This window comes from Thalassophryne amazonica, chromosome 19, assembly GCF_902500255.1.
Source record: "Thalassophryne amazonica chromosome 19, fThaAma1.1, whole genome shotgun sequence".
NCBI classification, from domain to species: domain Eukaryota; kingdom Metazoa; phylum Chordata; class Actinopteri; order Batrachoidiformes; family Batrachoididae; genus Thalassophryne; species Thalassophryne amazonica.
This window is the reverse complement of record NC_047121.1, coordinates 22996908-23021592: the sequence shown is the minus strand read 5'-3', so window position 1 is coordinate 23021592 and position 24685 is coordinate 22996908. Positions and strand designations below refer to the sequence as shown.

Below are 24685 nucleotides of genomic sequence, written 5' to 3'. Positions count from 1 at the left end.
AATGCTTTATTTTGACTGAATGTGTCTATTCAACTATTGCTCTGCATTTTCTGCAACAGCAGCAAGACTCACCTAATTATATCTAATTATCTCTAATGATGTATTCTACTCTTAAACAGGAGTTTGATGCAACTGATCGCACCAGCTACATTGATGATGTTTTTGCTTTTGCAAGGTACAATTTCTAACAATGGCTGTTTTGCCTAAACATTCCTGCTTTGTCATTATACTGTATGCTGTCATTGTGACCTGATTCCACAGTTCTGTTTCTTTTCACTTTCAGAGCAGATGTTATTGACTATGGCTTTGCCTTCAATCTGACCATGTACCTGACCAATGAAACTGAATACATTGTTTGGAAACAGGTGGCCTCTGCAATAGCATATGTTCGTGATATGCTGTCAAATAACATGATACTCTACCCAAGGTTTCAGGTGAGTCAGCTTGATATCTAATGTGACTTTCAAAATGCACCACTAATAAGTAAAATGCATCTTTTAAGAACTAAAACAATATGACATCAAAATTAATATCATATTAATATGTTATTGATGCATAATTACATACAAACTAATGAGATATGAGACTTTAAATGGTAAACGGACTGCATTTATATAGGCTAGGGAACAGCAAATTACAATAGCCAAGACATGATGAAATAAAAGCATTTCCAGCTCAGCTTGAGACATACAATGATTCTAAGACAGAAAATGCTCCATAAATGGAAGAACCAACATTGCACAAGATGTGTAACATGTCAATACTACACATCTTGTGCAATATTCAAGGATTCAAAGGATTCAAAAGGATTCAAAAGAATTTTATTGTCATATGCACAAAAGAACATGTTCCCTGCACAATGAAATGTGTCTACTGCATTTAACCCATCCTAATTGCCAGTTAGGAGCAGAAGTCGCCATTAGGCGCCCGGGGACCAGCTCCAGATGTACATCCCTGCCTTGGTCAACAGCAGGGCTGAGCAAACCAAGACCGACCCATAACAAACGACACACACATAACACACAACACACATAGGCCGACCCGGTACATAAACACATATAAAAAGCACACACGAGGGAAGAAAGAGAAAAAAACCCTCATAGCCGCTGCGTTACACAGCAGCAATGAGGAAAAAAAAAACCCATCAGCACAGAAAACAATAATCACACAGACAAACAAAGACGCAGGACGACAACCGAGATTTGAAGGTCCAGTTTATCAGAACACTCCAGAGGCAGCCTATTAGGCGCCGTCAATGGCCTTGTCTGACAATCCTGGAAGGGGGAGGGGCTCAGCCCTGAGCAGTCCACTGTCCACAGTCAACGTCAGAGCTGGAGAAGTTGAGGGGAGGGGGATGAGCAGGGAGCGAGGCTTAAGTGTTGATCTTCTTGAGGAGGATTTTTATCACAGTGGCCTTGAAGTGCAGCTGTGTTTGGGGAAGCCAAATGAATATCCAGATTAGCAGACGCCTGAAAGATTCCACAGTTCTGAGAACAGAGTGGCTCTCAATACATCTGAATGTAGGATGTGGTCTTTACTGATGGTCAATATGAAATATGACTGAGTGAACAGAATGGCACAGGATCTTAATCACTGAGGGAACAAACTCATCAGGACCACAAACAAGAACTTCAGTTTTTGCTGTACTAAGCAACAGATAGCTAGCAGCCATACAATTTTTTTTCTTGACACAGACATCAACAAGAGATGCTGTAACCCAAGAGCTCCACCGTTGCTTGCAAGAGCTTCTTTTTGTGCCAGTGACTGACGTTCAACCTTGTATTCATGCATATTTTATGGACAGGGAAACAATGGGGGAAAAAAAGCTGACCTATCAATCAGACCCTCTGCTTAAATTACTTTTTAAAAAAGAAGCAATTTAAATTAGTTTTCTAATTTTGAAATGTTGTATATGGGCGAGTCTATGGTAACGGAATTACAATCTGAGCACATTTTTAATGGGGAGCTAAAAATAGGGCCAGATTTTCCCGTCATCATAATTCCATTACCATAGAATCACCCATATTTCAATGTCTGATATAGTATTTTTTAAATGATTAGTCCACCTACAGTATATTTATTTATTTATTAATTGAATGACAAGCTCTTTGGAACATAAAATCCTCTCATTTTCCAGATTATGCAGATGCAATGACACATCTCATTCAAAACTATATCCCATTGCCTTGAATCACTATAAGTGAGTATGTTTCCCTGTGCATTTCAAGAAGAATCAGATTTTCCTTTCTTTTCTCCAGAAACTGTTCAGTGAGCATGTGAAATCAATCACAACATCCCTTGGATGGACTGATGAAGGCTCACAGACAGAGAGGTATTGTATGAAAATGACATAATTACACATTTTGCATATTATAATACTCCTAAAAGCTTATGTAACATATACATTATTTATTTAATTAAGTGTTATTACAAAGGGTTAATATAACGTTTCTCAACATCAAACTGGATATCTTTGATGTCTTGACTTTGTAGTAAACGTTTGATTACTTTATGAGACCAGATAACAATATCAATCATTAAGAGCATAATCCTGCATGGACTAGTCCCAGTCCTGAGGACCCCAGAAACTATACAAGGCCAAGGGAATGCCCAACTGTCACCAAGCTGTGAAGGATAGATGGCTATATTTTGGATGGGATGGACCAGCGGTTCTCCCAGATTTTTGCTAATCAGGAAATATAGCAGCTCCATAAGATCATGGATGCAGCAAGGAGCAGTTGTGGAAATCCCTCTGTGGTGAGGGAGACTGTCTCTTGATCAGTTCCCAGATTCCATGGTGGATGCAGGGATGATTGAAGCCCAGTCTTGATGAACACTGTTTCTGACAGTTGCCACACGTGGTTCCTGTGGGAAGTTTCTGCCAGTCAGAATCTTGCTCTCTCTCCTTCCTTTTGCTCCTCTTCTCCTTGTTGTTCCTCCACATTTTTTGAAGACTTCCACTCTTGTGTGGATCATTGCTCACCAGCTGGCTCAGTCCCTCACTTTTTCTGCCCAGGTCTTCCATTAGATGGAGCTGCTTTTCAGGTTGTGCTTTAAGATGTCCTTGTAGTATTTATTCTGGGCGTCTCTGGACAAGGATTTTTGTCTCGTGTCGACGGTCTTTTTTGTTACAAACATGGGTGGGAAGCCAGTCGAGGGATGTTCCTGCACACTTGAGCCAGTGTTGGATCTTCAATATCATCTATGTTGCCATTTGATGATACATGGCTGCCCAGGTATGGAAAGTGGATCACCTTCTTCAGGACATGTCTGTGCAGTTTCACAGCAGGAAGCTTTGGATTGGCCATGTTGGGTGGAGCCTGAAACAGGATCTGTGCCTTCTTAGGTTGCTGTGAACACCAAGCTTTGTGTAGGCTCCATTGAAGGTTTCAAGGAATTTCTCAAGACCTTTTTTCCATAAACAGTGACACGCTGCTGTTGTTGGCATACTGGAAGTGAAGGAGCAAAGTGGTGGTGATTTTGTTCTTGGCTCTCAGTCATCTCAGGTTGAAGAGCTTCCCATCTCTCCTGTATATGATGTCAATTAATGGTGGCACCTTGTCCTTGATCAGTTGACACAAGCATGATGAAGAGTGTGGGAGCGATGGTGCAGCCCTGCTTTACTAATGACTAAACATGGGAGGCTTCCTTTTTGGTGCCATTTACCAGAACGTAAGTGGACATGTCATCATGTAGAAGCCTTAGGCCCTTGTCACACATAGTAAGAATATGAAGGAGCCATTCCAACATGGCAAATATTGCCATTATCCGACCCAGTCGGGCAAAAAAGAGGCATGGTCAGCAGTGGTCCAAATGGATCCGGACTGCCTCGTCCACACCTGTACGATGGCATCCAAAGTGTAGGTAGACAGCAGGTGGATGACACAGATCGCTGTCAGATGGCCATAAAAAGCACTGCGGACTGTGAGAAGTCCAAATGGCTGCAGGGCAGACCAGAGCGCTGTTTTCCTCATGTGCATGTCTGCATGTGTGTGAGTGGCACACCTCCGCTCCACGCGCACGTCTGGGGCTGTAATTATCACTCAAGTGTGTGTGTGTGTTTGTGTGTTTGTGTGTGTGCAGATCACTGCACAGGCCACTAAGTGCGCGCAGGGCACACCTGCGCATGCCTTCCACTGGACAAGTGGACAGCTTTGCTCCAAAGTTTGCTGGCAGTTGGGCCATAGAGCCTTTCCAGGGAACTTTCTTTTTTCTTGTTTGCCCACTTCAGCAGAAGAATGCAACTCTGGACACCATGATGATTGGATTATTACATGGAATTATTTGTTTCTTTTGAGTGAGAGGATTCTAACTGCAGGCTGCTGCCCCGGCTTATGTTTATTAATGATGTAATGGCCTGACACAAGCTCCATGTGATATCTCCTCCCGAGTTAGAAGGTGAACATTTATTACAATGTCAGATCTGTTCTGCGCACGATGGAGAGGCAGCTGTCCGTGTTAGGATGGAGACAATAGTTCACATTATTTACGTCGCCCATGGGAAGGAATGGATAAATATCTGTACTGTAAGGTCTATTGCGGATATAACAGCCCATTCAGAATTGTGGCATCATGCGCGCAGCAGCACACAGAGCTTTCAGTTTGATAGCTGTTCACATTCACTGTACATGATAACAATTATGAATTATTATCATGTATCATTATTATATGTGGCACTGCTGGTCATACTGGCAGGCATACTGTGCCAGATCCATCTCGAGGTTCCCTCATATATGCTCTAACCATTTTGGATCCCGTTTTGCTGCAATTGGAATATGTAAATTGTAGTTAGATAGTCCTCAGATAACACATGGAACACCGTCGGATAGGTGTCCCATCTCGATGGTGCCCGGAGAATTATGAACATGTGCATCACACTCGGGGCCACCGGCAGATTTTGACCAACTGTGTCAGTTTCCGCAGATGGCTGTCAGAACGTTTTGGAACTGAAATCCAATACCTTTCAGATATGCGACAATTCATAAATCTGATGCCACTCTGCGTGATTCCAGCTATGTGTGATGGGGGTATTAGGTTCTTGATGAATTTCTTGACACAGCCTGTTCTTCTCAGGATCGTCCATAGAAGTGGGTATGACATGTTGTCAAACACCATTTTCCAGTCAATGAAGTTGAGGTACAATGGTTGCTGTTGCTCTCAACACTTTTCTCGCAATTGGTGGAAGTGAAGACCAGGTCTGTTGACCCTCTTGATGGCCCGAAGCTACTCTGGGTTTCTGGAAGGATGTTTTCTGCTTGTGGTCTCAGAGAGTTCTTGGAAATCTGTGCAATAACCTTTCCCATAGTAGACAGCAAAGAGATTCCCCCTAACCAGTGGTGCCACTCCCCCAAGGCCACTTTGACCACCAGCAATTTGTGGTCACCGTCCAGAGGAATGACCTAAAGGATGAGGTAAACTCATGCAGAGGGGAAGCCACAGTACTGAAATGTCTTAAGAATTTTCTGTAGAGCTTTGCAAAACCCAGAAACCTTTGGACCTCTTTGCAAGTATGTGGCACAGCCCAATCTGCAACGGCCTCAATATTTTTGGGATCCATTTTGATCTCTTCCTCAGCCAACACAAACCCCAGGAAGGAAACTGAGGACTTGAGAAACTCACACTTCTCCGCCATGAAGTACAACTGTTTTTGCAGTAACCTAGAAACTATGTTTTGGACATGTTGAGAGTGAGTCTCCATATTGGGGTTGAAAATCAAAATATCATCAAGATAAACAAAGACAAACTTATTTAGGTAACCAAGCCAAATATCATTCAATAAGTTCTGAAATATGGCAGGTGCATTTGTCAGACCAAAGGGCATTACTAAATATTCATTATGTCCCGAGGGTGTGTTAAACCCCGTCTTCCACTTGTCCTCCTCCCGAATCCTCACCAAATGATACGCATTCCGCAAATCCAGCTTAGTGAAAATCCGGGCTCCATCTAATTGTTTGAATGCTGATGCTATCAGAGGAATAGGGTACCAGTTCTTGACTGTGATATGATGGAGCCCCTGATAATCAGTGCAGAGGCATAGAGCTTTTTCAGTCTTTTCTACAAAGTAGAAGCTGGCAGCAGCTGGGGAGGTGGATGGATGAATGAGTCCCGCAGCCAGGGACTCTTGAATATAGTCGTTCATGGTCTGGCATTCAGGTGCTGATAAAGAATATAGCTTGCCTCTAGGAGGACTAGTTCTGGGGAGCAAATTGGAGAGCATCCCTGGCTTTCTGAGCCAGGGATGCCCCAATTTAGCTGAGTGAGTCATGAAAACATGAAAACATTGTTTCAGAATGATTATTAGGTTCAGTTAACTGAACAGATTGGGTCCAATTGGTAATATGACCCCGAAGGCTGCCACCCACTGCTTTCAACTCCAGAAGGCATGAGAGGTGGTATAACTTAAGCTGTAGGATCCTAACAAGAGAGGAATGCAAGACATTAGCATCTGAACCTGAATCAATGAACACACTGACTCGGGAGGGGCTGAAGCTGATGCAAGCTGCACCAGGAGGAGGAAGGTGGGTCTTCCTCCGTGGTCTGTCCGACATTCTTCAGTCCACCTTTATTGCCAGTGCAATGAGAGCATCCAGATCTTCGGGAGGTCAACTGAGTCCTTGCAAGAAAAGGTCATTCGGAGCCGCTGTGTTCTGCTTGCTCTTGGCTACCAGAATGCAGAAATCAATGGCATAGTCAGACATCTTCCATGGCCCCTGCCAAAGTTTCATCAGAGATCATGCTGCTTTTCATCCCAGAGACGTATATTGAAATACTGGACTCACCAGAAAAAAATTCCAGACGTGAGAGCTGATTGCAACAAACAGAGTCTGACCCTGACACCGGCTGCTCTGCCGTCAAAGCAGGAAGAGGGGTAGCGGTGGCTTCAGTTTGCATTGCTATGGGAGAGTCGCTGTTCAATCTGCACGTTACTTGTCCCACCTGAGGGCTTAGGGAGGACATTACAGTCTCTTGTCATTTGCCTAGTTCACAAAAGCCTGCACATTGTTGTGCCAGCTGCTGTCTGTGCATGCACACTGTCAAACGGAACAGGTCTGAGTCTGCTGTGTCGGATTTTGGAACCTAAAGTGTGGTGACGCGCTGTTTGTGTGGATGCTGGTTTACTGCAGTTGATGTGTACATGGACATGGGGACATCTCCATGAAGCTCTTTTTAACAGACTGCCTGGACACAGAGATGGATTTGTTACACTGGAAAAAGTCAGAATACATTATTTCCAGGAGTTAATGCACTTAACGTACCACAATCGTGAGAGAATTAAAGGCGGAGCTGCAGCTGGTGATTGCGCATGCGTGTGTGCATGGTTCTTTGAGTTCTTGAGTTTCTTTGAATTGAGTTTGCTTCTGTGGAGTTTACATTTGGAAAACAATATATAATATGGTGAGTCTGGCATGTTCAGGATTTTCCCACTTTTGTGTTTTGTTTTGTTTTTTATCAGTGGAGCTGACAAGCTTCTTTTTTGCTTTGAGAGTGTGAATTTGGAGCTGGAATGTGTGTGTGTGTGTGTGTGTGTGTGTGTGTGTGTGTGTGTGTGTGTGTGTGTGTGTGTGTGTGTGTGTGTGTGTGTGTGTGTGTGTGTGTGTGTGTGTGTGTGTGTGTGTGTGTGTGTCCAGCTGGGAGGAGACCCAGCTGGACATGCTTTTGAAAGTTATTGGTTATCGGTTAGCTGTAGCTTCCGATAAATTTTTGAGTGGTTTATCGGTTTAGCTTTATAAAAGTTAACTTTTCAGTTAGCTGATTGGCTGTTATCTAAGCTAACTTTTTTAGTGGGCTGTGCCCACCACTGCATAATTCTATAATTGGTATAATAATAATCTATACATCTCTATGGACATGGGTTGAAATACAAAGTTGCTGTGAGCTTCTTGAATCTTCCAGGCAAATGTACAGGATTAAAATCAGCACAGAAAGTTTTAAAACTGATGTGATTTACATTATGTACAAAAATTTAGTGATTAAAAATACTTTTCCATATTATGCAGATGTTTGTGTTTGGCAGGTTACTCAGGGAAACTGTGCTCAGCATTGCATGTCAGATGGGAGATCCGACGGCTCTGGAAGAGGCATCGAAGATTTTTAACCAATGGATTGAAGGCAGTCTACGGTATGATCCCGACAGAGCATAAAACATGAATTAATACAACACATGGTGCTATTCTTACAATGTGGCCAACACTAAATTAGGAATTTACGTATTAATCACCGGGTTGTCAGGAATGAGTGCTGTGCTGCTGCCTCAATTTCATGATATTGTCTGTATGTCCATCTACTGGGTAAGGTATAATTGTAACTGAGTTTAGGAGCCACTGCAAAGTCATTTGATGTTATCAACCAACCACCAACAACAAATGATAGATGTAAAATACATAGGTGGTTCCCTCTCAAAACTGATGAATCATGGCTTGCAAAAACTCCCTTTTATTTTGTAAAAAAAAAAAAAATGCCAAGAAATATACAAATTAATTAAATTCAGCTTCCTCATACAGTCATCCAAATAACCTAACCAAACCTTTAGATGTTTTATGAGTATGCTACAGGTACAGGACACAGTGGCAATAAGAAAGAAATCCCTTCCTTTCACATATTCTACACAATAAGCTTTTCTGTGTTGGATTCCAAACCCACATTCAGAGTTTGTAGGCAGGCACTCTATTAATGTTTTCTGTGGCCTGCCTGTCACCCTAACTGTACAACTCTATGTTTTGATGTAAGATAGCTGTAGTTTCCCCAAGAGCATAGGCCATCAGGCAGCAGCAAGCCATGGCAACCCCAGAAAAACTGCAAGCTATGTATAGTGCCTTGAAAATATATTCAGCTCCTTGGGATTTCACACATTTTAATTTGTTTATGCCATTTCAATCACAAAAAATTAATTCAGGCTTCTGGATATTAAAACATTTCCAAAATTATCCTCCCTATGTTCAAATTCAAAGCAAATCTTCATGACTTGATATAAATTAAATAAAAATATCAAAACCCAAGATGGTGGGTTGCATAAGTAATGGTCCCCTTTTGGTTTAACACATGTAAATAATTTTCCGCAATAGTTTTAATGCCAGTTTTCCTCAGACAAGTCAGAAGATGGATGCATGAACATTTCCAAGTCACTGAATATGTCTTGGGTGATATAAATGGTAAATGAACTGCATCTGTATTGCACTTATCCATCTCAATCCGAAGCTCAAAGTGCTTTACATTAATGCCTCATGTGCACACACACACACACACATGCACACACACACACACGCACACACACACACACACCTACAACAATGTCAGGGTGCTATCATGCAATGTGCTCAACTGCACACCAGGACAACTTGGGGATTAAGGGTCTTGTCCTAGGGCCCTTGGTGATTTTCCAGACGGACATGGCTTTGAACTGAGGATCCTCTGGTCTATTGGAATGACCTGATACTTTGTCATTCCTGCTGCTGTCCACGTGGAGACAGCGTTTGTCTTTGGTGGCTTTTTTTTTCTTCACCAAAAAGCCTGTGTGGGGTCATTGATCAATCCACGTGGAATTAGTCTTTTTGACTTTTTGCCATTTTTGGTCTTTGCTGCCTCTACTGGTGGTTGGCTCTCACTGCGGTATTGTATCACTTCCTGTTCTGGAGCACAGCGGTGTTTTGCTGTATCTGTTAGCTGTTTAATCTGCGCAGTTAGATTGATCTAGTTAACTAGATAACGATTTATTTCACAGTGTAATCTTCACGTGCCTTAACTAAAGCACTCCCTCTGCTGAATCACCTCTAAATTATTTACACATTATTCACTTTGTGTGTTTTTAGGAATCCGCTAGCTTAGCGCAGCTACTAGCTCTTAGCCGGTTTAGCATGGTGGCTTCTCCTGTCTCTCCCGCACTTTTCTGCTCTGGGTGTGAAATGTTTAGTTATTCCTCGGCCTCCTTTAGCAGTAATGGTACTTGTAATAAGTGTAGCTTATTCGTAGCTTTGGAGGCCAGGCTGGGCGAATTGGAGACTTGGCTCCACACCTTGGAAAATCCTACAGCTAGCCAGGCCCCTGTAGTCGGTGCGGACCAAGGTAGCTTAGCCGCCGTTAGTTCCCCTCCAGCAGATCCCAAGCAGCCGGGAAAGCAGGCCGACTGGGTGACTGTGAGGAGGAAGCGTAGTCCTAAACAGAAGCCCCCTGTACATGGCCAACCCCTTCAAATCTCTAACCGTTTTTCCCCACTCGGTGACACACCCGCTGAGGAACAAACTCTGGTTATTGGCGACTCTGTTTTGAGAAATGTGAAGTTAGCGACACCAGCAACCATAGTCAATTGTCTTCCGGGGGCCAGAACAGGCAACACTGAAGGAAATTTGAAACTGCTGGCTAAGGCTAAGCGTAAATTTGGTACGATTGTAATTCACGTCGGCAGTAATGACACCCGGTTACACCAGTCGAAGGTCACTAAAATTAACATTGAATCGGTGTGTAACTTTGCAAAAACAATGTCGGACTCTGTAGTTTTCTCTGGGCCCCTCCCCAATCGGACCGGGAGTGACATGTTTAGCCGCATGTTCTCCTTGAATTGCTGGCTGTCTGAGTGGTGTCCAAAAAATGAGGTGGGCTTCATAGAAAATTGGCAAAGCTTCTGGGGAAAACCTGGTCTTGTTAGGAGAGACGGCATCCATCCCACTTTGGATGGAGCAGCTCTCATTTCTAGAAATCTGGCCAATTTTATTAAATCCTCCAAACCATGACTACCCAGGGTTGGGACCAGGAAGCAGAGTTGTAGTCTTACACACCTCTCTGCAGCTTCTCTCCCCCTGCCATCCCCTCATTACCCCATCCCGTAGAGACGGTGCCTGCTCCCAGACCACCAATAACCAGTAAAAATCTATTTAAGCATAAAAATTCAAAAAGAAAAAATAATATAGCACCTTCAACTGCACCACAGACTAAAACAGTTAAATGTGGTCTATTAAACATTAGGTCTCTCTCTTCTAAGTCCCTGTTAGTAAATGATATAATAATTGATCAACATATTGATTTATTCTGCCTTACAGAAACTTAAGCTTAAAGCAGATAACCCATATGTTGGAGAGGAAATGGCGTCTCACTAATTTAGAAGATCTTCACTTAGCCTGGAAAAAGAGTCTGTTGCTCTATAAAAAAGCCCTCTGTAAAGCTAGGACATCTTACTACTCATCACTTATTGAATAAAATAAGAACAACCCCAGGTTTCTTTTCAGCACTGTAGCCAGGCTGACAAAGAGTCAGAGCGCTATTGAGCTGAGTATTCCTTTAACTTTAACTAGTAATGACTTTATGACTTTCTTTGCTAATAAAATTTTAACTATTAGAGAAAAAATTACTCATAACCATCCCAAAGACATATCGTTATCTTTGGCTGCTTTCAGTGATGCCGGTATTTGGTTAGACTCTTTCTCTCCAATTGTTCTGTCTGAGTTATTTTCATTAATTACTTCCTCCAAACCATCAACATGTCTATTAGACCCCATTCCTACCAGGCTGCACAAGGAAGCCCTGCCATTAATTAATGCTTCGATCTTAAATATGATCAATCTATCTTTATTAGTTGGCTATGTACCACAGGCTTTTAAGGTGGCAGTAATTAAACCATTACTTAAAAAGCCATCACTTGACCTAGCTATCTTAGCTAATTATAAGCCAATCTCCAACCTTCCTTTTCTCTCAAAAATTCTTGAAAGGGTAGTTGTAAAACAGCTAACTGATTATCTGCAGAGGAATGGTCTATTTGAAGAGTTTCAGTCAGGTTTTAGAATTGATCATAGTACAGAAACAGCATTAGTGAAGGTTACAAATGATCTTCTTTTGGCCTCAGACAGTGGACTCATCTCTGTGCTTGTCCTGTTAGACCTCAGTGCTGCTTTTGATACTGTTGACCATAAAATTTTATTACAGCGATTAGAGCATGCCATAGGTATTAAAGGCACTGCACTGCGGTGGTTTGAATCATATTTATCTAATAGATTACAATTTGTTCATGTAAATGGGGAATCTTCTTCACAGACTAAGGTTAATTATGGAGTTCCACAAGGTTCTGTGCTAGGACCAATTTTATTCACTTTATACATGCTTCCCTTAGGCAGTATTATTAGACAGCATTGCTTAAATTTTCATTGTTACGCAGATGATACCCAGCTTTATCTATCCATGAAGCCAGAGGACACACACCAATTAGCTAAACTGCAGGATTGTCTTACAGACATAAAGACATGGATGACCTCTAATTTCCTGCTTTTAAACTCAGATAAAACTGAAGTTATTGTACATGGCCCCACAAATCTTAGAAACATGGTGTCTAACCAGATCCTTACTCTGGATGGCATTACCCTGACCTCTAGTAATACTGTGAGAAATCTTGGAGTCATTTTTGATCAGGATATGTCCTTCAATGCGCATATTAAGCAAATATGTAGGACTGCTTTTTTGCATTTGCAAAATATCTCTAAAATTAGAAAGGTCTTATCTCAGAGTGATGCTGAAAAACTAATTCATGCATTTATTTCCTCTAGGCTGGACTATTGTAATTCATTATTATCAGGTTGTCCTAAAAGTTCCCTGAAAAGCCTTCAGTTAATTCAAAATGCTGCAGCTAGAGTACTGACGGGGACTAGAAGGAGAGAGCATATTTCACCCATATTGGCCTTTCTTCATTGGCTTCCTGTTAATTCTAGAATAGAATTTAAATTTCTTCTTCTTACTTATAAGGTTTTGAATAATCAGGTCCCATCTTATCTTACGGACCTTATAGTACCATATCACCCCAATAGAGCGCTTCGCTCTCAGACTGCAGGCTTACTTGTAGTTCCTAGGGTTTGTAAGAGTAGAATGGGAGGCAGAGCCTTCAGCTTTCAGGCTCCTCTCCTGTGGAACCAGCTCCCAATTCAGATCAGGGAGACAGACACCCTCTCTACTTTTAAGATTAGGCTTAAAACTTTCCTTTTTGCTAAAGCTTATAGACTGCCCCTCCCTGAGCCTGGTTCTGCTGGAGGTTTCTTCCTGTTAAAAGGGAGTTTTTTCCTTCCCACTGTTGCCAAGTGCTTGCTCACAGGGCTCGTTTTGACCGTTGGGGTTTTTCCGTAATTATTGTATGGCTTTGCCTTACAATATAAAGCGCCTTGGGGCAACTGTTTGTTGTGATTTGGTGCTATATAAATATAATTGATTTGATTTGATTTGTTTTTTTCATAAAGCCATTTTTCACCAATGATAAAGAGGAAGACAAACCCCGCCCCCAACCCTCTGGACACAGAAGAGGAATGAGGAAAGACCAGTGATGCCGGTAACGCGTTACTCTAATCTGACCACTTTTTTCAGTAACGAGTAATCTAACGCGTTAATCTTTCCAAATCAGTAATCAGATTAAAGTTACTTCTCCAAGTCACTGTGCGTTACTATTATTTTTGCATTGTGGGTTGATAGCAGCATTAAACTTGGTCCGTGGGCAGGGAGTCGGGTTCGACTGAACTGCCCACTTTAAGCGAGCTGTGAGCTTTTCATCCGCGGTTTTCTGCAGCAGCTACAACTTGTCCTCACCTCTTAAAGTGCTGTGACAACAGCACACCTGCAGAGCTTTACAAAGACATTTTTATGCTTTTTTCTCCTTTATTTAGAATTCTGAGCTGAGCCGCTCCATATCTGCTGCTAAAAATAGCTCCTCCGCGACGCGCCAACAACTAACACTATTTTCCACTCAAATGCACCTAAACTCTCTTTCTGAGGACCACATGATGTGAAAACGCAATAAAACTTTCTTAACTATAAATCTGGTCATGTTTTCTGCATAAATTCATGTTATCTGCGCTCAAACGCCAAAACAGGGGCGAATCCAGATGGAATAGGGGTGTGGGGCAAGGATGTGCCCCCCTCACAACACCCCTAGATTAAAGATCCAGTTTTGAAGCCTTTTTTTTTACTACAACTACTAATACTACTTATAATAATAATAATAATAATAATTTCAGTAAATGTAAAACAGTAAAATGTTTAGAGAGAATTAAAATGTTAGAAAGAATTTAACAGTTACATTTATAAACAATGTAGGTTAGAAATTGGAAGTTTTACTGTTACAGTGCTGTCAACAGTTAAATATGAGGTCAAGAAAGAGGTCTTTATTTTACTTTTTATAAAACAAGTATTTATTTTCACTGAAGTAAAGAAAGGGTGACTATAAAGTGAGTTTTGGCAAAACAAGTATTGTCATGTTGAGGTGGCAGTGGGTTGTTGTCGCAGCTGGGGAAAGTAACTAAAAAAGTAACTAGTAATCTAACTTAGTTACTTTTACAATTGAGTAATCAGTAAAGTAACTAAGTTACTTTTTCAAGGAGTAATCAGTAATCAGTAATTGGATTACTTTTCAAAGTAACTGGCAATACTGGGAAAGACATTCACATGTGTGCTGAATGCAGCGCTTACACAACCAAATATCTGGGCTTATGATCAAATTTGGTTTGGTTTACAATGTGCGTTTAACACCAAATGATAAAGGGATAGACATGTTTTCTTTCCCCTTTTAAATGCTCAGACTATAGAAGAGAAAAGAAGGAGATAAGTCCTGTTTACGTGCGTGCTGGATGAGTGTAGCACAGAGAACTGGTCCACACACATTACCATAATAAATCAGGAAAAAGCCTTCTGAAAATTATTATTCATTATTCAGATTTTACTGGATCTATCAACACACTTTTAAAACTCATATATAGGTTGAACTCTGCACTTTCAACAAACATTCAAATTGAACTTGAAAGTGTGGGGAATTTGATGGGAGGGCCGTGTAATTTGGTCCTGTGACTTTGACGCGTATCCGGGTTGAACAACTCCAGATGTTTAACCACCTCTGATTGGGGAATACTGAGGCGTTCCCAGACCAGTGTGGAGATATAATCTCTCCACCTAGTCCTCCCAGCTGGACATGCTTGGAACACCTCCCTAGGGAGGCCCCCAGGGGTAGACTTACAAGAAGCCCTGTTATGATTTATGAGCCAAGAATAGAGTCAGATACACACCAGTGCCAGACAGTGAAGACAAAACATTGAGTTTTAAAGAATGCTAATGTTTAATGAAAGACTGGTGAGCAGGGACATGACAACAGGTGGAGGAGCAGGAACAATAAAAATACAATTTCCACCCACTCAGGGTGTGGGGATGTCCATGGCGTAAGGAGACAAGGATTAACTAAGGCTGTCAACATGAACTAGAGAGCAAAAACCACGGAACATATATGAACATAGAAGGTAGACAGAGAAACTCATAAGACTCATGACATAGAAATAATCATCTAAGAGTGCACAGAGGAAAAAAAACAAGACACAAGCCACCACTGGAGTGGAGAAAGAGACTAAACTGGAGGATCTAAATGAAAGAACAGACAGACCAGACAGGAAACACAACGTGAACAAACAGCAGGGCCTAACCATGAGAGAATGACAGCATGGTGTGTTCGCTGCAATCTATACCCAGACAACTAGCGCGCACCTGCACAAGAAACAATAGAGAAATATATATGTAACCTATACTGGGACTAGGACCCCAGGATTTAGAGGACAATGGAGGACAGGCCGGGGTAGCACACACACATACATGCGCTCACCCCATCTCAGGGCATAGGAAGGAGGGATGACTCATACACATACATGACATACATTCTAACCCATGTACACACACCCATTCACATACATAGGATGAGGGGAGAAGAGACAGGTTACTAACACAACTAACTGTGTCATCACACCCCAATTCATATGAAAACATTTTCATAAATTCAGTTCAAGTCAATTCACTTTATTTATATGTGCTAAATCAAGACATACTGCAAGCCCAAGCCATTTCACAATGGCAATTTGTAACCTTACCAACACTCATGACCACGCACATAGGCAACAGTGGTGAGGAAAAAAGTTAACCCCCCCGTCACACTAAAGCATGAATTACACAAATGCCATACTAATTGACATTCGAACAGCATTTGTACAAGTCATGCTGCATTCAAATTGCACTCGAACGCCTTGTGCACCATTCCTACAGCAGTCGGCACATTCGTGTGTGGCTCATGCGGGAAACCATATGAATAGCAGTGGAGTCAGTTGTACTGCATTCGTACTGCCGTAGGAATGGACAGTCGAACATCATTTGTGCAAGTTGACCTGCAGTCATACTGCATTCAACCCCCAGCATGAACTGCACGAATGGTGTATGAAGTGACATTCTAAGTAAATTTGTGCAAGTCGTCCTGCAGTCCAGCTGCATTTGAATTCCCCTTGTGGCACTTAGGGTAATACGTAAAATTGGCAGGACAGCATGAATGTAGAGAGCATTCACACTACGGTCATGCTGAAGTCGAACAGGGGAATATTTGTATGGTGGTTGTACCGCTGTGTGACTGCTAGCCCGAATGCCATCCGAACTGGCATCCAACTGGCATCTGAAATGGCAACCCACCAGCATTTGGAGCAGTCTGATTGCATTGGCATGTCCAGACTGTGCCCCTGATGGGCTCCCTTCCCCCCCTCCCACATCCCTTTTGGTGCAAAAGGAAATTTTGTATTGTGCAAAGTTACAATCATCATACACTGTGTGTCAAAATGAGTCAGGGCAACTCTGTGATACGTTGATGACATGAACATTCAGATGTATCTGACACATGAGATGGACTGTCAATGCAAAATTGGGATGTTATACCGAGATCACAGGTGCTGCCTCAGTGTGTCTCAGAGCTGTAAGAGTTGTCTCTGAGACCACAGATCTCTCACCCACCTGACTGTTTTTATTTTTATATATGCTTATTATTTGTTTTCTAGAAAACAAAAAAGAAAAAAACAGGCCGGTCAGGTGGGTGTGTCTGTGCACCTGAGAGCCACGCCTCACTGTGCTCAGCTGATTTCCAGAGAGGGGTAGAGAGACAGAGATAGAGTTTCTAACCACCTGCCTGCTGTACCAAGACATCAGAAAGAACACGTACATCCCACAGATCACAAACACCCAAAACGTCTTTGAGAGCATGACCAACATCGACAAACTTCCATATCTGCTGGGTGAAGTACAACAATGAGCAAACAAAGCAGCAAGATTTGTGAGCTGCTGTGATACGAAAAAAGAAGGAGCGAGGGACATAAACCACCGTAAACCCAAAACAGGAGATTAACACTTGAAGGCCCAGACATTTTCGCATCTGCTGCATGCCCCCTCCTCTTTGCAAGACATGTTAATTCCTCTCAATATGCTAACATATTACTCCAATTAAGGGTCGCAGAGGGTTGGAGCCAATCCCAGCAGTCATAGAGCATGAGGCGGGGTACACCCTCAATCAATCAATCAAAGTTTATTTGTATAGCCCTTTCCACAGCCCAAGGGGTGACCAAAGTGCTTCACAGTCAGATAAAAACATAAAGACTAACTTAAGACAATAAGCAAATTTAGTGTATCGAAGGCAGCTGTCAGGTCCAGCAGCACTAAAACCATGGGCGTTTAGTAACAACATTGTCTGGCTCACGTGATGCAGCGCTGCTAGGAGGATGCTAGTTTGGTGGCTCGCAAATAATTTATCCTGCAAAACACTCTTAAACTTTTTGAAACGCCTAAATCTCCACCTACTCAGGTCGATAACTCGCACCATGGACCTAAGGAATAAAAAAAAGCCAGGTAACCTGACAGACGTGCAATCTCTGCCACGTGAAGAAGAAAACCCACACGGAAAGGCTAGTGTCATGGCGCAGGCCCATGCTATACAAGCATCGGTGGATGCAGCGCTTGTACTACAGGAGATACGAACTGGGAACCAAGCCCTTTCCAATAAGACGGACATAAGAACGGCAGAGATCAACGAGTCCATAGCGGGACTGAAGGGCTTGCTTGACGGTCTCTCATCCCGCGTCACCGAGGCAGAGGACTGCATCGGAACAGTGGAGGACCAGTTAGGTGAAATGAAGGCGGAGGTGCAAAAGCTAACCAAAGATAATACGCTTTTGCTGGAGAAAGCAGAGTCGCTAGAGAATTTCAGCAGGCGCAACAACATTCGCATTGTGAATTTACGTGAGGGCTGTGAGGGAAACAGCCCAGTGTCATTCTTTACCAACTGGCTGCCAAATCTCCTGGGCCGTGAACACTTCACTGAGTCTCTGAAGATAGAGCGGGCACACCGGACCCTTGCACCCAGACCATCTGGAGACAAGAAGCCAAGGGCTATACTGGTACACCTGCTGAACTACCAGGACCGATAGAATATACTGCGCATCGCCTCCAAGCTAACCAAAGAAAACAAAGGTCCAATCTTATTTGAGGATGAGCAGTGATGTTCTTCCCTGACCTCAGCGCCAGCCTGGTGAAGCGACGAAAGGAATACGACCAGGTGAAGAAGAAATTACGGTCTATGGGCATCGATTATTCTCTACTGCATCCTGCGACACTGAGGATAAAGCTCCCGGATGGAAAGTGGAAATACTTCAAAACACCGAAGGAGGCATGTGTGTTTGTGGACACTGGAATTAGATGGAGAGTCAAATTCTATTTTGTTACCGCTACCCAGCGAGCTGCTCTTGAGTATGTTAATAACTTATTATACACAGTTTTATGATCACCAAGGCATCAGGACATAACACGTTACCAAGTTGATAGTGTTTATGTTTAAGTTTTGTAAATTGACATTATCTGTGTGGAGAGCCCCCAGAGGGCAATTGGTAAAATAGAAGTTGTTCACGAATAAGACCATTCCAGATGAGGGGAACTGTGCCATACATTCGGAGATGGTGCTACAGGGTTTTGTGCTCACTGTTTTTGTTTTGGGGATATTATCTGTTTTGTTTTCTATATACAATGCTCCACTAACTCATTTTGTTTAGATCTTATGTTTATCTGCTATAAAAGCCTATATACCAGCAGATTTGAATGGACAGAATATTGAAGTTTGTTAGTTTTAATGTTAATGGTTTAAACGGGCCAATTAAAAGAAAAAGGATTTTGGCATATCTGAAAAAGCTAAAAATAGACATAGCTTTCATCCAAGAAACTCACCTTACCCCCAAGAACACAAAAGATTAAAACGAGAGTGGGTTGGACAGGTGATATCTTCATCATTTAATTCAAAAGCAAGAGGAGTGGCTATTTTGCTAAACAAGAATATACCTTTGGAAATTACTGACACTACTATTGATCCATCAGGGCGCTATGTTCTGACTAAAATATTTTCAGAAAAATGGTCCCTCCTCAATTTATATGCTCCGAATTATGATGATGTAGCATTTATGCAAGATATTTTTCTAAAGGTTGCGGGTGAACAACACAATGTACTAATAGGGGGTGACTTCAGCTTTTGTTTAGACCCTGCTTTGGACAAATCATCTAAAACTATTACCAGATCGAAAGCAGCTATTACCACTCAAACATTTCTGAAAGATTTAAACCTAATGGATATTTGGAGATGGACGCACCCTCAAATGCGTGATTATTCCTTTTATTCATCCTGCCATGCCTCCCATTCTAGAATTGATTTGTTTCTGATGTCGTCACAATTATTCCACAGAGTACTGGATTCCGAATATTTATCCAGAATTATGTCTGATCACTCACCATTAACCCCTTAAAGCCTGAATTTATATAGCTGTATATAAAAAATGTTTTGTGTGTGTTTTTGCCTTTAAGTAGATGGTAAATAATGTTGAGATTATTAATTTCACTTTTGCACAAAAAATAAATAGTAATTTTGGTATTGTGGTAATGACTTTATGTTATAATGTTATAATACACTCAACAAAACCACACTTCTGGTTTTGCTCCCATTTTGTATGAGATGAACTCAAAGATCTCAAACTTTTTCCACATACACAATATCACCATTTCCCTCAAATATTGTTCACAAACCAGTCTAAATCTGTGATAGTGAGCACTTCTCCTTTGCTGAGATAATCCATCCCACCTCACAGGTGTGCCATATCAAGATGCTGATTAGACACCATGATTAGTGCACAAGTGTGCCTTAGACTGCCCACAATAAAAGGCCACTCTGAAAGGTGCAGTTTTATCACACAGCACAATGCCACAGATGTCGCAAGATTTGAGGGAGCGTGCAATTGGCATGCTGACAGCAGGAATGTCAACCAGAGCTGTTGCTCGTGTATTGAATGTTCATTTCTCTACCATAAGCCGTCTCCAAAGGCGTTTCAGAGAATTTGGCAGTACATCCAACCAGCCTCACAACCGCAGACCATGTGTAACCACACCAGCCCAGGACCTCCACATCCAGCATGTTCACCTCCAAGATCGTCTGAGACCAGCTACTCGGACAGCTGCTGAAACAATCGGTTTGCATAACCAAAGAATTTCTGCACAAACTGTCAGAAACCGTCTCAGGGAAGCTCATCTGCATGCTCGTCGTCCTCATCGGGGTCTCGACCTGACTCCAGTTCGTCATCGTAACCGACTTGAGTGGGCAAATGCTCACACTCACTGGCGTTTGGCACGTTGGAGAGGTGTTCTCTTCACGGATGAATCCCGGTTCACACTGTTCAGGGCAGATGGCAGACAGTGTGTGTGGCGTCGTGTGGGTGAGCGGTTTCCTGATGTCAATGTTGTGGATCGAGTGACCCATGGTGGCGGTGGGGTTATGGTATGGGCAGACGTCTGTTATGGACGAAGAACACAGGTGCATTTTATTGATGGCATTTTGAATGCACAGAGATACCGTGACGAGATCCTGAGGCCCATTGTTGTGCCATACATCCAAGAACATCACCTCATGCTGCAGCAGGATAATGCACGGCCCCATGTTGCAAGGATCTGTACACAATTCTTGGAAGCTGAAAATGTCCCAGTTCTTGCATGGCCGGCATAATCACCGGACATGTCACCCATTGAGCATGTTTGGGATGCTCTGGACCGGCGTATACGACAGCGTGTACCAGTTCCTGCCAATATCCAGCAACTTCGCACAGCCATTGAAGAGGAGTGGACCAACATTCCACAGGCCACAATTGACAACCTGATCAACTCTATGCGAAGGAGATGTGTTGCACTGCATGAGGCAAATGGTGGTCACACCAGATACTGACTGGTATCCCCCCCAATAAAACAAAACTGCACCTTTCAGAGTGGCCTTTTATTGTGGACAGTCTAAGGCACACCTGTGCACTAATCATGGTGTCTAATCAGCATCTTGATATGGCACACCTGTGAGGTGGGGTGGATTATCTCAGCAAAAGAGAAGTGCTCACTATCACAGATTTAGACTGGTTTGTGAACAATATTTGAGGGAAATGGTGATATTGTGTATGTGGAAAAAGTTTTAGATCTTTGAGTTCATCTCATACAAAATGGGAGCAAAACCAAAAGTGTTGCGTTTATATTTTTGTTGAGTGTAATAATAATGGTATGTTGCAAATTTGCGACAACAGGCATACTGGTCAATTTGGTATGTTGCATATTTGAGTCAAATATTGTAGCATATATGCGACAATAGGCGTTAAGGGGTTAACTCTGCCCATCCTGTTCCCAGCTGTACCAAGAAATACCTATAGGTGGCGCCTAAACCCCACCCTTCTTCAGAGAACTGACTTTTGTATGTTTGTAAGAGATCAAATCAAGTTTTTTTCTGTGAAACAAACAGTGCCTCCTCTCCATATTGCTTTATTTTGTGGGACACACTAAAAGCCTTCCTAAGGGGACAAATTATTTCCTATACCAAAGGCCTAAAAAGAAATATACAGAAGACATTGAAAATCTTGAAAAAGACATTTCACAGTTGGAAAAAGAATTTCAAAGAAATGGTTCAGACGACACTTACCAATTGTTAGTCCAGAAAAAAATTCAATATAACACATTAAATACCTACAAAATTGAAAGAACTATTTTAAAAACTAAACAAAGATATTATGAATTGGGAGAGAAGGCACATAAAATTTTGTCATGGCAACTGAAGGCAGAGGAAAGCAGGACAATTAATGCTATTGAAACTGAAATGGGAACAATCTCATATAATCAATCTGAGATAAACAATACATTTAAAACGTTTTATTCCAAATTATATAAGTCAGAACTTCCAGATGATTTGACATATGTTGACAATTTTTTATCTACAACTGAACTCTCTAAAATTGATGAAAAAGACCAAAATAATTTGGAGCTCCCCTTCACTCAAGCAGAAATCAACAAAACTGCAGTCTAACAAAGCACCAGGAGAGGATGGATTCCCTGCTGAATTTTATAAAGAATTTAAAGACCATCTCATTCCTTTGATTATGGACGTGATTAATTTATCAGCCAAAACACATACTTTGCCCAAATCTTTTACGACAGCCATAATTACAGTTATACACAAGAAAAATAAAGATCCAGTGAAATGTGCCTCTTACAGGCCGATTTCACTACTTAACATAGATTATAAATTGATTTCCAAATTGTTAGTGAACAGACTTAGTAATATTCTTCCAAAAATAATGAATCCAGATCAAAGTGGCTTTATCCAGAAATGCACATCAGCCAATAACCTGTGTAGATTGTTCAACATAATTCACCTTGCTAAATCTAAATCTAAACCAACTGTGGCTGTGGCGTTGGACATGGAGAAAGCCTTTGATAGGCTGGAGTGGCCATACCTGTTCAAGGTATTGGAAAAATTTGGATTTGGGGAAAATTTTATTGATTCTGAACACTCTATTATAAATCAAAAGCACGAATTACAGCTAATGGGCAGATATCCTCGGCATTTCCCTTGAATAGATCATCCCGCCAGGGCTGCTCTTTATTTCCAAGTTTGTTCCTACTTGCAATTGAACCTCTGGCGGAGGCAATCAGACAGGATCCTGCCATAAAGGGCTTTGTGGTTGGTAGGACAGTCCACAAAATTAACTTATTAGCTGATGATATTATGCTGTATATAACAGACCCATCACAATCCCTTATTCGGCTACAACATTTGCTTCATTCATATGGAACTATTTCGGGCTATAAGGTAAATTATGATAAAAGTGAAATTACTCCACTTACAACATCTGATTACTTGGCATGTAAATTAATTTCCGCATTTAAATGGACCTCAAGCATAAGATACTTGGGCATGACTCTGGATGACAACCTTAAAAATCTCTATAAATTAAATTATGCCCTGCTTATTAAAAATTTTGAAGAAGACCTGCACAGATGGTCTAGCCTACCCATCACCTTGATTGGAAGAATTAACTGCATTAAAATTAACATCCTACCAATGATGCAGTATCTCTTTCAATCACTCCCCATACCTTTACCACAAGCTTAACAAAGCTGTGAGACAGTTCATATGGAATGGTAAAGGGGCTAGGAGGTCTTTAGAAATGTTATCTTGGGATTATAAGTCAGGAGGGCTTTAACTACCTAATTTTAAAAAAATATTACTTTGACGCTCAAATGCATTTATTTTTTTCCTTATTTGAAGGCAAAACTGTTCCTTCTTGGGTTCAAATTGCATTTCAGTCTTTGAAAGATGATTCTTATTGTGATTTTGTTTATAAGTACGATTTAAAAACTCTGTCTAAAGTAAGTGATAACCCATTTCTGTTACATCTTATTAAATTATGGTATGACATACATAGATGCATTGGACAAAAAATTGGACTGTCCCCAAAGTCACCACTGAAACAAAATCATCTCATTCCATTGACTGTAAACAACAAGATCCTGGACACCTGGCATCAAAATGGAATACATATCCTGGAGGACTGCTTTGAGAAAGGAACTTTGATGGCTTTTCAACAACTGAAAGACAAATACAACCTGTCAGACAAAACTTTTTTTTGCTATCTTCAATTATGGTCATTCCTTGGCAGCACTTTGGGTAAAAATATGGCACTACCTAACCTTACGGAGCTCGAAAAACTGTTATATAATGTTGTGTCGTGTAAACTCATCTCTAAAGTGTACTCTGTGTTGATAAAAGAATGTCCTAAACCAGCATTGCAATTGAAGAGGACCTGTGGTCTAATCTATGTCAGAACAGCACTGTTGTGAAGGTGTAGGAACACGGACCCACAACAGGGGGCGTTAAATGAACGGGCAATGGATAAGCCAAACAGTAACAATTTAATGTTGTAGTGCACAACGAAATACAGACAATCACAGTTTAGGTACCACCGAATTACAGATTTGAGTGACGTGTGGGCAGGCTTGAGGATAGGAGACATCCGTCCTGAGCCGAGCCGGATCCTACACGGCCTTCACTGCCAACGGATCTGAAGAACACCGGAGCCGCCAAGTCCTGGCTCCCCAGGTGGTCACCGTCTCCAGCTGTCAGACCTGGTACTGCTGGCAGAGAACAGAAAAACTATTGATGAGTGTGAGTTCGCACACTCAGTAATTCCACAGTCTGTATACAGTTAGGAGGGAGAACCTCCACCTCCGATAACACACTCGGACAGCTCCTGAGACAACCACTTATCTGGGTGGGGTGGGAGGCGAAGCCGTCGCAGTCCACACCAAACACCAACACAACAGACAAGGAATCCGTCCCAGGAAAACGGCTGCAAAAGAGATCAGACTAATGCTCGATTAAGATTCAGCAGAGAATTACCTCTTCGGATAGCTGATTTCTCGGCGGGGAGGTGGAGTTGCAGTCTGGCCTTTATGGTGGTGGTGATGTGATGTGGATGAGTGACAGCTGGTGCTGATAACGAGTGACAGCTGTCACTCCCGGTTGCTATGACGCCCTCTCATGCTT

At 41.9% G+C, this 24685-nt stretch overlaps 1 protein-coding gene across 1 annotated transcript in view; it reads left to right on the top strand.

Moving 5' to 3' along the window:
* enpep (glutamyl aminopeptidase) overlaps window positions 1–24685 on the top strand; it is a 128436-nt gene that overhangs the window by 79979 nt on the left and 23772 nt on the right. The window contains 4 exon segments of the mRNA XM_034159631.1: window positions 120–175; window positions 284–434; window positions 2259–2332; window positions 8015–8119. Of these exon segments, the coding sequence (XP_034015522.1) occupies window positions 120–175; window positions 284–434; window positions 2259–2332; window positions 8015–8119 (386 nt within the window).